Genomic DNA, 12,350 nt, shown 5'->3' on the forward strand with positions numbered 1-12,350 from the left:
ACACTAATAGTTTTACGAACTGGAAAAAGAAAGCAAAAAGGTAAAAAGTGTAGAAAAAATAATTACTGAACTTACTGGGTGTGTAAGGCCCAACCTTAAAGAAAGTGTTCTGGTATTTGTAAGAGTTAGTAAAAATGGGTGTTAATACCATAAGCTTGTAGAGAAGAAAGTCAAACCAAAATTGAAACCAAAAGTAAAACGTTACCTGGAGTAATAAAGCAAAGCGAAGGCAAGATAACAAGGCATAGGGCACCTCCGTAGCCAGGTGGAAAGGAGCAGCAGTGCGTAGCACACGCTTCTTGATTAGACCGGGGTTCGAGCCCGTCACCACCAAATACGGAGGATGCGGGAAGGTCAGGGAATGACCACCACATATCCTGGAGCAATATGGCCTTAGTTGCTAATGCTCCTAAAAACCAAATAACTAACTAACTAACAAGGCATAAAAATAAACTGCCAACGGTGAACACACAACCCCGACGTAAAGTGAAACAAGAAATTATTGGAAAGCTTTAAAAATGCGAATGGGATGACATTTATCGTCTGATACTGGACAAAAAAAAAAAAAATTGAAGTATAGAGTAAGATGGTATAAAGGCCTAAATAAAACAGCTGAAATCTGGCAGAATGAACAAGTAATTTTAATCTATTGACTGAGGAGTATGTCAGACTAAAAGGAAAAGTAAAACCAGGATTATTTAGATCCACAGTGAACAGGAGATGAACATCCAGTAAAACATAGGTTTAAAGACCAATGAAATAAACTTGGTAGATTCAACGAAGCAAGAACAAAAAAAAATTGATGGTCAGAGAACAAAGTCTACTAATCAAGATTCAATGCTACCATATTGGCTTACATCTGTTGAATGAAGAAAAGCATTCACTTTTAGGGGTTTATCTAAGGCTGAGTGGAACTATTGGTAAGAGTACATCCATCAAAGGAAATAAAAGTTTAATCCAAAGAAGCAAGAAATGCCAGAGCCCCGGCAGCTACCAAAAGCAAAATTTATAGCCCAGAGATGGCGAAGTTGAATCGTACATCATAAAGGGCCAGGTTTATGAAAGCAAGTGGTGAAAAAAATAAAAAATATTGCTGCTGGATGTCAGAGTAACAAAGCAACAAACCTAGTGATTATCAAGAGATAAAACAAAACACCATTTTAAGGAACAAGAGTAGATTATCCATAATTCAAACTAGATTAAAAAGTAAAATTCAAACTAAAAAGGTAAAAAACTTAGTACAAAAGCAAGGGGAAATACTTCCGAAAAAGAAACTAAAATCGGAAATCATGAACAGTGATTACTTACTAAGTAGTGGAAATCCTACCAAATTATATACAACTGTACAATACCTTTAGCATAGACAAGTGCCAAGTAAGTCATTGAATTTATTTTTAAATGGAAGTGAAACTATATTGAAACAGTATTTGATGAAAAAGGGAGGTGTATTATTATTTAACAGCTTATTATAAAAATCTTGTATTGCTTTGCTGAAAAGGATATGATTACTGTAAATGTTGGCTAATCTAATAGCTTGTGTACAATTGTATTTTTCTGTATCTTATAAGAAATACACAAATGGTTGAGTGGGAGAAGACAGAATGGTAATCAGTGGACACTGCTCTGTGGACTAATGTTATTAGTGGAGTCCCCCAGGGTTCAGTGTTGGGTTCATTGTTGTTTTCTGTATTCTTTAATGATATTGATGATGGTATATCAAGCTTAATGTCTAAGTTTGCAGACGATACGAAGGTCGGCAGGGTTGTTAATGACACAAATGACGGTACGCTGCTGCAACAGGATCTAGAAAAGTTAACCAGATAGGCTGAGAGGTGGCAACTGAAGTTTAACATTGACAAATGTAAAGTACTGCATATGGGGAAACAGTATAATGTATCAACTCCGTGGTATTACACTGACAGTGGTAGAGAGTGAAAAGGACCTAGGGGTAATTGTGCAGGTAGATATGAAGTTTTCTGAAAGTGCAGACAGTCTGCAAGAGTAGCTCATGGTGTCTTGTCAATGATATACAGGAATTTTTCTCTAGCAGGGATAAGGAGGTGATTATCCCCTTGTATAAGGCAATGGTCAGGCCACACCTTGAGTACTATATACAGGTCTGGAGGCCTCATTTTAAGAAGGATGCAGAACTGTTAGAACAAGTACAGAGAAGGGCAACAAGATTAGTGAATGGAACAAAGGGTTACCGTTACAAAGAAAGGCTTAAGTTTTGCAAATTACAGTGTATGGAGACTAGGCACCTGCGAGGTGATCTGATCGAGGTGTATAAAGCCTCGAATGGTTTGAGCATGCTCAGTGCTGATGGGATTCTTCCTCCTGCTCAGAATAATCACCTGAGAGGGCATAAATTCAAATTGAGGAAATAGTTGTAGGATAGATGTGCAGAAGTTTGCCTTTAGCCAGTGGGTGGTTGATTGCTGGAACAAACTTCCATCTGTCATTGTAGAAGTTGATAGCTTAAACAGATTCAAGGCAGAATTAGGCAAACATTTGGAGCGAGTAGATGGGTGAAATGAGAAGGGGATGTGGTGTTTTTTTTTTTTTTGGCTGATGCTATATAAGCTTGCTTTCTTTCATCGTGTGCCCATGCTAATGCTAAATATTGGATTGCCAATTTGTGAGGTAAATGCCATCAAAGATAAATTTATTTCTTTTATCATATAGGAAAATATGATTAAGGAACTACATTACTAAGTATAATATTTGGGTCAAGGAAGTTGGCTGTGCCTTTAGCAGCATTTTATTTGTTAAGTTTAAGTTCTAAAGGGTAAATAGCTTTTGCTAAGAGTTTAAAGTCTGTATTTAATACTAAGATGTCATCTACATACCTGAAAGCTAAAAGTTTATGATTGGGATTGCTTGTTATATATAGTTCCTCATAATAGTGTAAAAATAGGTTAGATACAAGGCTAGAAATTTGTGAACCCATAGGAACTACAATATTTTGTTTGTATGCTTGTTTGCCATCAAAAATGTATGCAAAGATTGACAAAGTTTTCCCAAGTACCTAGGGACTACCTTGTCCTTTACTTTTGTATTTTTCCCCTTTTCATGTATTATGGACAATTTTGGATTTGCAGTTCCTGGTGCATGGTCAGAAGTAGTCCCCTGATGAAATGCCTGGCCATGTATCAGTTTTTCTTTTTAACTGTCTTCAGATTTTGCATATTTGCAATCCCTAAATTCGACCTTCTTTCTAAAGTTGCCCACTCATATCTGAATACAGTTATACCCCTTTGTATTTATTTTGTTATATATATATATATATATATATATCCCTTTGTAATTTATTTTATATATTTTCTTTTTCCACACTCCCATTTCTTCCTATTGGCCTGTTAATTATGTCTTTAATTATCTTAATTCATAATTGTACTAGGATTTTAACATTCTTTCACCTATTACATTACTACTTTATTTCTTTTTTTCTGCTATCCTTTACACCCTTTTAGTTCAGGCGCCGTGTACTTCTTGTATCCATCTTTGCAAACCCTGTATGAAGGTTTCTTACCCCCCCCCCCCACACACATGCCTATAAATAATGTGTGGTTTGTAAAATAGATGGTGTCTGTGAAAGTGGAAATGCAAAGTACACACTGTGCCTGAACTAAAGTTTAAGGGATAGTCGAAAATAGAAGTGAAGTAGTGGTCAAACAGGTGAAAGAATTTGAAAAATTCTTTCACCTGTTTAAAATGAACTGGTACAAAAATGAACTGGGACTGAGGAAGCAAAAATTAAATAAATAATAAATAACAAAGAAATAAGTAAATAACACTATATTCAGATATGGGAGGGCAATTTTAGCAAGTGGTCAAATCAGGGGATGGCAAATATGCAAAATCTGAATATTGTAGATGAAAATATGATACATAGTTAGGAAATTAATCAGGGGACTACTCCTGACCATGTATCAGGCACTGCATTTCCAAACTTGTCTGTAGTAATAGAAAAAGGAGGGGAAGCAAATATGTGGCCTTTATCATAATACTAGTAGACAAGGTAGTCCCCCTACGAAGTGTAAAAATAAAGTTAATAATGTAAATTAAAATATTTACAAATTTATAAATTTGGAAAGGGTGAAGGGTAATTAAATTAACGTGGTTGAAAATTAAAATTCAAATATAAAGCAGAGAAATTTGAATGAAAAAGTGTGGACAAGCAAATGGTATAGGGAATGATACCATTCCCTATACCATTTGCTTGTCCACACTTATATAGGGAATGCTACCATTTGAATGGTATCATTCCCTACACCATTTGCTTGTTCCACACTTTTTTGTTAAAATTTCTCTGCTTTATATTTGAATTTTAATTTTCAACCATGTTAATTTAATTACCCTTCCGCACTTCACATTTGTTATATTTCACATTACACTTTTGTAAATTTGTATTTATTTTAATTTACATTATTAACTTTATTTTTACACTGTGTAGGGGGGGACTACCTTGTCTACTAGTATTACGATAAAGGCCACATATTTGCTTTCCCCCCTTTCTAATACTACAGACAAATTTGGAAATGCAATGCCTGATACATGGTCAGGAGTAGGCCCCTGATGAATTTCCTGACTATGTATCATATTTTCATCTACTATATTCAGATTTTGCATATCTGCCCTCCCATATCTGAATATAGTGTTATTTACTTATTTATTTCTTTGTTATTTATTTATTTTATTTTATTTTTATTTTTTTGCTTCCTCAGTCCCAGTTCATTTTTGTACTAGGTTTTTCAAATTCTTTCACCTGTTTAACTACTACTTCACTTCCACTTTTGACTTTCCCTTAAACTTCTCTTAGTTCAGGCACTGTGTGTACTTTTCATTTCTATTTTCACAGACACTTTATCTATTTTACAAACCACACATTATTTATATCGTTTTGCTTCCTTTACTGCTGCGCTGCATGTTCTGGAGCATTAGACATATGATAACTTTTGTTATTTTCCTTTTTAGCAGTTGTATATTGCTACTATATATATATATATATATTTTTTTTTTTATAGCTTTAGTAAAATAGGTACGTGCTATTTAATTGGATATTATGTTAGTCATGTTGGTAGAGGCCGAAAATATAAAACCGAATCTGTTTAAATATACGAACATATGTAATTTAACATGCTGACCAAAATATACCTGTAGATTGAATCACCCAAGTAACTCTATAATAGCCAATACAGGCTTCCGTGGCCAAACCTAGTAAAGAATACTAATCAGTAATACAATGTAATTATAATATTATACCAATTGTTAATTATAGGTATTAGGATACATTGAAAGGGACTTTATCGAGGGCTAACCCTCTCAATATATCCCACTCATAATTAACAGAGCTATCTGAAATAGATAGCTCTGTTATATTGAGAGGGTTAGCCCTCGATAAAGTCCCTTTCAATGTATCCTAATACCTATAATTAACAATTGGTATAATATTATAATTACATTGTATTACTAATTAGTATTCTTTACTTTTTTTTTTACTAGGTTTGGCCACGGAGGCCGGTATTGGCTATTATAGAGTTATTGGGTGATTAGATCTACAGGAATATTTTGGTCAGCATGTTAAATTACATATGTTCGTATATTTAAATAAATTCGGTTTTATATTTTCGGCCTCTACCGACATAACTAACATAATATCCGATTAAATAGCACGTACCTATTTTACTAAAGCTATAAAAAAATATATTACGACGGATGTAATTTACAATCTAATATAGATGGCATTAATCCGATCTGGATTGTATTATATTATATTACTTATATATATTGAATTGAAAGCACTCAAACGTTTTTCCGAAAGAAAAAAAGTAACGTTAAAATGAGTCCCTGTAGTTTGACTAGTTTAAAAAAATAAAAATAATAATAAAAAATATTGAATGGTCATCTTTGATATATGCATTTTTAGGAGCATGACGCTACCATGAAGTCTAATAAGTTGTACTTTTTTTTTTTACTTGACACTGCGACTAATTAGAAGTTAACATTTGATATTACAAGATGAGCAATCATTGGATGGTATCTCTGAACAAACTTAGAATTTTTAAAACATTCTTTTCCACTGATGTAATGCTTTGATTTAATTTTATCAAAGAGTAAACAATTGATAGATGATTAATATAAACAATCACATTCTTACTTGGCTGGTAGGATGTTGTTTTGCAGTGATCTTGCATTGGTATGCATTCACAGTAAGACAGCAATCTATCAGCTCAAGTGTTTGGATCTTGAGATTTATAGAGAAGTAGTAACAAGTGCAGTGTGCTATGAATGTTGATGTGGATATTGAACATATTTTTAATGATATTTGGCCATTTCATCAGTGCAGTGTAAGTTCTTAATGGGCATACTTAGTAACTACACCTGTATGCAAATTGACTACAGAGCTCTTTGGTGCACATTGTCCATGAAAATTTACAACTTTGCAAAAAGTGGTTGCAGAAATATACTGTTTATAAGAATGACTCTTAGAAGATTTTTCTCTGAAAAATCCAATTGGTATTAAGAAATTATAGCCAACAATTGCAATCTCAGGTCTTTACTATTAACAAAATAGTCTATTTTTCCTAGTTCATTTAATGTTTAATCCCCAGATAAACATGTTTTATTTATTATTTATTTATTTTTATTTGTAAAAATAAAATTAATTTCACTAAAAATACCAGTTTATAATTTGTCTAGATCATTCATAAGCCTTTGAACTACTGTACTGCTCTGAAAGGGTCATATTTATGATTGTGAATGTTAAAAATTCCATGATATATAGGTGATTTAAAAATTTATACACTACTAACAGATTCTCTCGGCAATTAGGGAGGGCTGATTGGGATAACTTATTTTAATTACTTTGGAATTTTTATATCAAAGTGAACATATATTAAAGTTTACTTTTTTTTAGCCTTATATAGAATATGATTCTTGTAAAATAATAAGTTTACTTCGATATAGTACATAGAACACTTCCGTATGATACTCTCCGGAAATTAAAACGAAAAAATCAAAAATCTTACATCAGAGTAACAAATAATTAAAAAATCAATTTAACACAACTAAAAACCAATTTAATGTAATTAAAAATAAGAGAATTAAATTTAATTCTCTTAATTAAAAATAAGAGAATTAAATTTAATTCTCTTATTTTTAATTACATTAAATTGGCTTTTAGTTGTGTTAAATTGATTTTTTAATTATTTGTTACTCTGATGTAAGATTTTTGATTTTTTCGTTTTAATTTCCGGAGCGTATCATAGGGAAGTGTTCTACGTACTGTATTGAGGTAAACTTCTCTTAGTATTTTACAAATACTGATATCAACATAGAATGTATTGAGCATTACAGCTCTGGTTCATACTATAGAATATAATTCTTATAATGCATTTTATTTCTTCAATAAATATAGCTTCCATCCATAGTGGAAATGACATTTCATTAGAGTAATTTAGAGTAGTTTAACGATATGCATTGAAACATGTATTCACATATTTTATTCCTATTTTAGGAAGTAATTGATTCATCTGGGAAGCCTATAAATCACACTTTTTGTATCCCATCCATAACAAAACCTTCCATCTATCACGAGGTGAGTGTTTTGCTTTCTTTAAATTAGTGTGAAATACAATCAAATTATCTGGATTCTCCATTTCAGAACTATTAACTTAATAATAAAATTTAATTTTACGGACTTGCTTCTAAGTGTTATATACGAGAGCCATATAACTTGCTGTATTAAAAGGTTCTATTAACAGGAAAGTTCATGTTGATAGTGTGTGTGTGTGTGTGTGTGTGTGTGTGTGTGTGTGTGTGTGTGTGTGTGTGTGTGTGTGTGTGTTCGTTCTACATGATTATTTATTAACCAGTGACTCCATTATTTTTCCCAGAAAACTAATGGAGTCATTGGTTAATGAAGCATTGCAGGGTCATCTAGACAAGACTGCAGATACAGTACAGACACAGCAGGAGTTTGTTAAAAGGAAGTCTTGTCTGACCAATATCATTGGATACTATGATGTGATTACAAAGGAACTAGATGCAAAAAAATATTTTGATATCATATACTTGGATTTCAAGAAAGCTTTTTATACTGTTGCAAATGGAAGACAGCTGTACAGATTAGAGCAGTGTGGCATTAAGGGCAAGTTGCTGCTATGTATGGAGGGATGGTTGAGTGGGAGAAGCCAGAACGGTAATCATTGAACATTGCTCTTCGTGGACTAATATTATTAGTGGAGTCTCCCAGGGTTTGGTGTTGGACCCGTTGTTGTTTTCTATGTTTATCAATGATATTGATGAAGGTATATCAGGCTTAATGTCCAAGTTTGCAGATGATATGAAGGTTGCCAGGGTTGTTAATGACAGTAATGATTGTACACTACAACATGATCAAGAAAAGTTGGGCAGATGGACAACTGATGTTTAACATTGACAAATGTAAATTACTGCATATGGGTAACAGTAACCTTCGAGTAATGTACTATACTTGGGGTAGTGCAGAATGAAAAAGACCTGTGGGTAATTGTGCAGTCAGATATGAAATTTTAGAGCAGTGCAGACAGGCTGGAAGTGCAGCTCATGAGGTCTTAATGATATACAGAAATTTTGTTAGTAAGGATAGAGGTGATTATCCCTTAGTATAAGGCAGTGGTCAGGCTACACCTAGAGTACTGCATACAGGTCTGGAGGCCTCATTTTAGGAAGTATGTAGAGCTACTGGAACATGTACAGAGAAGGGCAGTGAGATTGGTGAGGGGAACAAAGGGTTGCTCTTACCAAGAAAGGCTTAAGTTTTGCAGTGTCTGGAGACCAGGTACCAGCAAAGTGATCTGATTGAGGTGTATAAGGCCTTGAATGGTTTGAGCATGCACAGTGCTGATGGGATTCTTCCTCTTGCTAAGATTACTCCCCGAGGGGCATAAATTCAAATTGAGAAAAGACAGTAGAATAAATGTGCGGAAATTTGCCTATAGGCAGCGGGTAGTGGATTGCTGGAACAAACTTCCATATGATGTTGTTGTTGTTGTGGAAGTAGATAACTTAAATAATTTGAAAGAAGAACTGAACAAACTATTGGGGGAAATGAATAGATGAAATTGAGGTCTTTCTTTTTTTTTTTTTTGCTGATGCTGTATAAGCTTGCTTTCTTGCATCATATGCCTATATATGAGGGGCTATCAAAAAGCTTGTACTCTTACGTAGAAATAATAGCCCTAGAAAGGTAACTTCACAGAAACTTTAATCTTTTCCATGTATAGTACACATTTTTCCCAAATTTTTGGATCAGTTATTTATACCTTGATCATAGAAGTCTGCCATTTTTGCCTGAAACCATGATTCCACTTCATTGAAGAGGTGCGTTTCCTCTTTTTTTTTTTTTATGAAAACCCCAAACACGAAAGGTATGAAAACCTATAGTACTTAGTACCATGCATGGGGTGAAGGAGAAGTATGGTGGGAGGTGGTTGCCAGAAACTTTGCTCTAGAGACTAAACATTGGTTTCACCACTGAAGCGCCGACCGGGCTAGCCAGGTGGGTAAAGTGCCTGCCTGGCAACCCAAAGGTCGCGGGTTCGATTCCCGCCTCGGGCTTGGATCAAAGTACTGCAAAAACCTTGGGAGGTGCACTATGGCCACAGAAGCCGATGTGCCAACAACTACCAAACCAAAAAATCACCACTGAAGCCTCCAATAAGCAAAGTGGTGGTATTTCACCAGTTGATGAAAGTCATCTACCACCTAGACTCTGCTTTGATATGTCTTTAGTTTCCAGATCATACTGGTACATCCAGCATTCGTCATTTGTCACCAACCACTCAAAAGTTCTCAAAACCCGCATTACACAAATCCAACAGTTGGCGAGAACATTGCTTTCAACATTACGTAAGCAATCTGGGAACCCATTGTGCAGAGACTTTAGACATGTGCAGCGGTCATGTAAAATGCTGTGCATAGACCTATAACTAATTCCTACTGCATTTGCGATGAAATGAATTGTCACACATCTGTCACTCAGCACCAGCTGCTCAACCTTTGTAACCATCTCACTGTCTGTGGATGTTCCCTTCCTTCTCTTGGCTTGACAAGGACACTTGTATGACTGTACTGGAACTCCCATTTCCACTTTTTTTTTAGTGTCATAGAATTGACAATTTTGCCCATATACAGCTTTAATTTCTTCAATTTCCTGACCTCCGTTGCCCTGCAAATGCAGGAACTTGATCACTGCTCAATGCTACACTTTGTCAATCGTAGCGTCCTTCCTCAGATTCCAGGCACCACCTCTGGTGTACAATTACCTATGGGAATGAAATTTCACATTAGTTATTGAATATGTAGACAACTTATATTAAAAACAGCATCTTCCTACTATTATCTAGGTCAGGGTACTAACTTTTTGTTACCTCCTTGTGTGTGTGTGTGTGTATATATATATATATATATATATATATATATATATATATCTGATAATTAAAATAAATATGATATTTAAAATAAAAACATCAGCCAGTAGTACGGCAATAATGCAGAGCGAAACGAAACGTAAAATAATAAAAAATAAACAAACAGGGAAGGGAAAGTAGCGGTAGTAGGACAAAAGGTAGTCGATAATTCCCTATATAATTTAGTCAATTATGTCATTAAACCCAATTAATAAAACATGATATAAATTTAAAATAATGCCAATTATACATAATTTAGCGGAACCCCCTCGAAAGGTACCATTTCCAAAAGACGTGAAATATCACCAAAAAAGGGTTAAAGAAACTACCAAAAAACTAAAATATCAAAATAATAGACTGACCATCATGCCCCATATCGACAGAGGACCACGAGGAAATGCAGCGATTCCATGACCATTATTGGCCTCGTGGTCCTCTGTCGATATGGGGCATGATGGTCAGTCTATTATTTTGATATTTTAGTTTTTTGGTAGTTTCTTTAACCCTTTTTTGGTGATATTTCACGTCTTTTGGAAATGGTACCTTTCAAGGGGGTTCCGCTAAATTATGTATAATTGGCATTATTTTAAATTTATATCATGTTTTATTAATTGGGTTTAATGACATAATTGACTAAATTATATAGGGAATTATCGACTACCTTTTGTCCTACTACCGCTACCTTCCCTTCCCTGTTTGTTTATTTTTTATTATTTTACGTTTCGTTTCGCTCTGCATTATTGCCGTACTACTGGCTGATGTTTTTATTTTAAATATCATATTTATTTTAATTATCAGATATAATTAGGCATCATGTGGAGGATGTGCATTTGCTGCCTCTAATGATAGCTACATAGCCATATTTATTTATTTTTATCACTTTTGCCTAACTTTTATCTCACATTTTATATATATATATATATATATATATATATATATATATATATATACACAGTCAAACTAGGTTATAACGAGCATGGAAATAACAAGATCACAGCTGTAACGAGCAAAAAGCCATAATGATTTTAATTTACGTGTATTCCCATACAGTCGCTTACTGTTATAATGAGTGTACTACACAGATATACCATACAAATTTTGGTAACCATGAAAATATTCTTAATTGCTCAGTAGTCAAATGCCCAATTCTTGGAATACACAAAAATGAAACGGGCAACTTAGCTTTTATGACCACCAGCATTGGATTAGCGGCCAGTTTATAACCTTGCCCTTTTGGGGATGAGGGCTGTACAATAGTGCATTGGTGTTCCGCTTGTTGCTTACTCTAATTACAGATTTTCTTGTATTCACTGAACCATAAATTTATTTTGGGATTTCTAAGAATATTCGAAGAATGCTGAAAATTCCGTGGACAGCCAAGATAACCAATACACAGGTCCTGCAGGACATGCACACGGAACGGGACCTGCTCAAAACCATCATCAGCAGGAAATGCAAATACCTAGGTCACATCGCTAGGAACCAACAAAAATATCACCTACTACCACTCATCCTGGAGGGAAAGATCGAAGGCAGGAAATGCCCAGGCAGACCGAAAATGGCATGGCTAGATAACATCAACACCTGGCTTCACATGACAACAGCACAAATTCTACACGCAGCGCTAGACAGAGAACAATATCAAAACGAAGTCGCAAACGCCATTCGGCAGCATTGAAGAAGAATATTGGAAACGGGACTTCTAAGAACTTTGTATGCAGATCACTGTACAGTCATTTTAAAGTAAAATTAGTTAGAAACAAACTCTTCCTTCGGAAATATGTTTACTAACAAAAGGAAGTGTCTCTCGATCCACAAAATTATTCATGAGTTAGAACCTGGTGCGAAAAATGTTGAAGTGTGTAAAAAGTTTTTGTCCTCTTCAACAGTATTGAC

The 12,350-nt window shown here is 34.4% G+C and overlaps 1 protein-coding gene across 3 annotated transcripts in view; it reads left to right on the top strand.

Annotated features, from left to right (window-relative positions):
* Positions 1–12,350, top strand: part of Hyccin (PI4KA lipid kinase complex subunit hyccin) — a 419,644-nt gene that overhangs the window by 263,112 nt on the left and 144,182 nt on the right. For all 3 annotated transcript variants that reach the window (XM_090388084.1, XM_090388086.1, XM_090388085.1), the window contains exon 6: positions 7,520–7,600. In XM_090388084.1, the coding sequence (XP_090244210.1) occupies positions 7,520–7,600 (81 nt within the window). The remainder of the gene's footprint in view (positions 1–7,519; positions 7,601–12,350) is intronic.

Source organism: Mastigoproctus giganteus, chromosome 13 (genome assembly GCF_048544385.1).
Source record: "Mastigoproctus giganteus isolate SK-2022 chromosome 13, ASM4854438v1, whole genome shotgun sequence".
NCBI lineage: Eukaryota > Metazoa > Arthropoda > Arachnida > Uropygi > Thelyphonidae > Mastigoproctus > Mastigoproctus giganteus.